The following is a 3189-nucleotide window of genomic DNA, read 5'->3' as shown; positions in this document are numbered from 1 at the left end:
CGGGCGGCCAGGGCTGGGGTCGCGGGCGGGTGGGGAGGCAGCACCCGGGGGCCCGCGGCTGAGCGCTCACGGAGCACGATCCCCGCAGGGCGGACTCCTGAGCACGATGGCGTGGGTGTGGGCGCTGGTGCTGCTGGCCGCGCTGGGCAGCGCCCGGGCGGAGCGCGACTGCCGGGTGAGCAGCTTCCGAGTCAAGGAGAACTTCGACAAGGCTCGCGTAGGTATCGGCCGGGCGGTCCCCGGTGCCCCGCGTTCTCCCTTCCCGGAGGCCGGCCGTGCCCGCCGAGCCACCAAAGCCTGCGCTCACCTCTTTCGCAGTTCTCCGGGACCTGGTACGCCATGGCCAAGAAGGACCCCGAGGGCCTCTTTCTGCAGGACAACATCGTCGCCGAGTTCTCTGTGGATGAGAATGGCCGGATGAGCGCCACGGCCAAGGGCCGAGTCCGTCTTTTGAAGTCAGAGCCTCTCCCTCAGCCCCCCACCTCCAGCTGAGCACCCAGCCATGACTGGGGAGGGCGGGTGGCCTCCGGGTGGGATGGAGGGAGGAAGCCTTTTTTCCGTCTGGCTCAGGATCTCCTTGGCTTTTGCAGTAATTGGGACGTGTGCGCAGACATGGTGGGCACCTTCACAGACACTGAGGACTCTGCTAAGTTCAAGATGAAGTATTGGGGCGTAGCGTCCTTTCTCCAGAAAGGAAGTGAGTAGTCAGTTCAGTGGGACCATCTCAGGGGATGACGGGGGTCATATCTGGCCAGATTGCCGAGTTTCTTCTCCTGGGGCACCGTTGGAAAGAATGATCTCTATGTGGCGGGAACTCTGAGCAGGGCCTGAGGTTGGGGAGGTGAGATTGGGACTGGCAGGCCCCCTCCCTGCCCACTTTCCCCACCTCCAGCTCAGAAAACCTGGCCCAAGCTCAAAGGGACTTTGGGCTTGTCAGATGACCTCTTTCTGCCATTTTCCTGTCCAGCCACTGTGCCAAGGTGTGTCACCTTCTCCATGCTCAGGCTTCCCACCTCTGTGAGACCCATCCCACATCACCGCTCATCCTGGTTTTGTATTTCCTCCATTTCATTGGGCTGAATCCTTGACACAGCTTGATTCGTTGGGGCCCCCAGCAGAGGCTGGAAGACCTTTATCCAAGGATGTAAGGAGCACTGTGCTAGGGATGGCTCACTCCGGGGTGCCCTGCCTGCAGATGCTGAGATTCTGAGCCAGGCACAGTGTTGGGTTGCACTGATCTCCCCTTTCTCCCAAGCACTCAAACCCAGATGGGGGGCAGGCAGGGTGTTGAAGACTCAGAAAAGGGTCCTAAAATTTAGGCTGATCATAAGAACATTGATGCCTTTTCTACTTTCTTTCCATTTCTCTGAAGTTTCAAATCTGGAATCCATTTGGTACCTAGGAAATAATGCAGGCTTATCATGATATCTTAGAGATGGGGAGTTAACCCTATGAAGGGGGTTCAATGTGAATAAACTGAGACCAAGAGAAAGTAGTGATTGCCCACAGTCATACAAGTTCGTGGGAGCCAGTGTCAAAGGCAGGTGTTCCAACTCCCAGGTAAGTAGTGAAAATTTATTTCAAATAACGCAGCAGAACTTGCTAGAGTGATTCATTTAGTGTGCAAGATATACTTTTTTGGTAAAGAAGTACAAAAATCAATACTGGGGTGGAAGATTGCTAATTTTTAGCAAGTGTAAACCCATAGTGCTTTGTTGCATTTTGAGATCTACTCGGGAAAGAAGTAGGGTTCTGCTGGGAGTACATTTGGGAAGGTGGGAGAGGATGCAGTGAGGAGCTCGGGTTTGCCTCTTGTGTCTCCCCCTCCTCTGCTACCAAACCAGATTAGATTTGCCTTTACCCATGGTAGATTGAGATTCTAACCAGGACTTCATTTGGAGGGGAAAAACAAACTCAAAAAACAAAACAAAACACTTGAAATCTTTAAAGTGATGGCTGTAGATACTCAGTGAGATGACTACAATATGGAAGGTTCAGAATTCAGTTCCTTGTGAGATTCTCTTTCAGGAAAGAAGTCGTGCTGTATAGCGGTCAAGCACGCAGGCTTCAAGAGTTAGACTGCCTGAGTTCAAATCCTAACTCCACCCACTACCTGTGGGAACGCAAGTGTGTTCCTTACCTTCTCAGTGTCTCAGTATCCTCCTCTGCGAAAGGAGGTGATCATAGCCCCTGCCTCATGGAGTTGTCTTCTGTGGATGCAGTGAGTTGACCTGCAGAAAGTTAGGAAAATGCCTGAGGCATGTGTTCTCTGTAAAAGTGGATCATTAGTGTTTCATTTTACCCCCAGGCATCAAATAATATTTCATTTTCTGGGTGCAGGATGGAAGCCCTCACAGAGACCGTCAGTTCAAGTCTCTCATTTTACAAGGGAAGAAACTGAGGTCTCTATTAAAGAAATGACTAGCCCAGGGCCACATGGCTACTTAGTGGCCCTTAGTGCCATCTCTTTGCCCAGGGCACAAAAAAGGGCATGAGCTGCCCCTGTGTTTTCTAAGTGTCCCACAAACCGTGTGACTTGGTGCTTCTGCCTTCCTGTATTTTACATGCTTTGGGGGCTGAGGAGGCAGGAGGCTTTTACAAAATCTACTCTCTCTCCTTGTGCCAATTTCTTTCTTTCTTGATGTTGGTCTGGCGTTAAACCCTGACTTGGTCAGGAGGATCTGAGGCCTCAGAGAGGGGCCTGCCTTCTTCACAAGCTCATTTCACCAAACAGATGTGCTTAAAATGAGGTATGCTTCTGCAGAAAAAATAGCTTGGGAACAAATGCTCACTAAATTTGTTGTCATGTTATTTTAAGATTAAGTGCAGTAAATCTCTGAGGTTGAGTATTGAGTGTCAGCGTTAGCAGACTCCGGCATGGCCTGCTGCAGGCGTGGGCGCGCTCTGTACCGGCCTCCTCTGCCCAGCTCTGCCAGCAGCAAACGGGACCGCGCAGGGGTTAAGGAATGCCACCATCAGCCGAGCTTGGTCGAATACAGGCTTCCCCATTGACTAGCCCCTCTGAACTTTGATTTCCCCAACTGAAATGGGGATAAAGAATAGTTCTTATTTCATAAGATTGTCAGAACAAATTAAGGTAATGCATGAAAAATGCATTATCCAGATGCATTAAGTGCTCAGAAAATATTAGCTTTGGTCATTATTGTTTTGGACCTTTCCTGAAAGACC

The 3189-nt window shown here is 51.2% G+C and overlaps 1 protein-coding gene across 1 annotated transcript in view; it reads left to right on the top strand.

The window, feature by feature from the left end:
• The first annotated feature begins 88 nt into the window (after nucleotides 1-88).
• Nucleotides 89-3189, top strand: part of RBP4 (retinol binding protein 4) — an 8425-nt gene continuing 5324 nt past the window's right edge. The window contains exons 1-3 of the mRNA XM_029932243.1: nucleotides 89-217; nucleotides 319-455; nucleotides 591-697. Of these exons, the coding sequence (XP_029788103.1) occupies nucleotides 107-217; nucleotides 319-455; nucleotides 591-697 (355 nt within the window). The 5' untranslated portion in view covers nucleotides 89-106. The remainder of the gene's footprint in view (nucleotides 218-318; nucleotides 456-590; nucleotides 698-3189) is intronic.

This window comes from Suricata suricatta, chromosome 2 (assembly GCF_006229205.1).
Source record: "Suricata suricatta isolate VVHF042 chromosome 2, meerkat_22Aug2017_6uvM2_HiC, whole genome shotgun sequence".
NCBI lineage: Eukaryota > Metazoa > Chordata > Mammalia > Carnivora > Herpestidae > Suricata > Suricata suricatta.
This window is presented reverse-complemented; position numbering and strand designations above follow the sequence as displayed.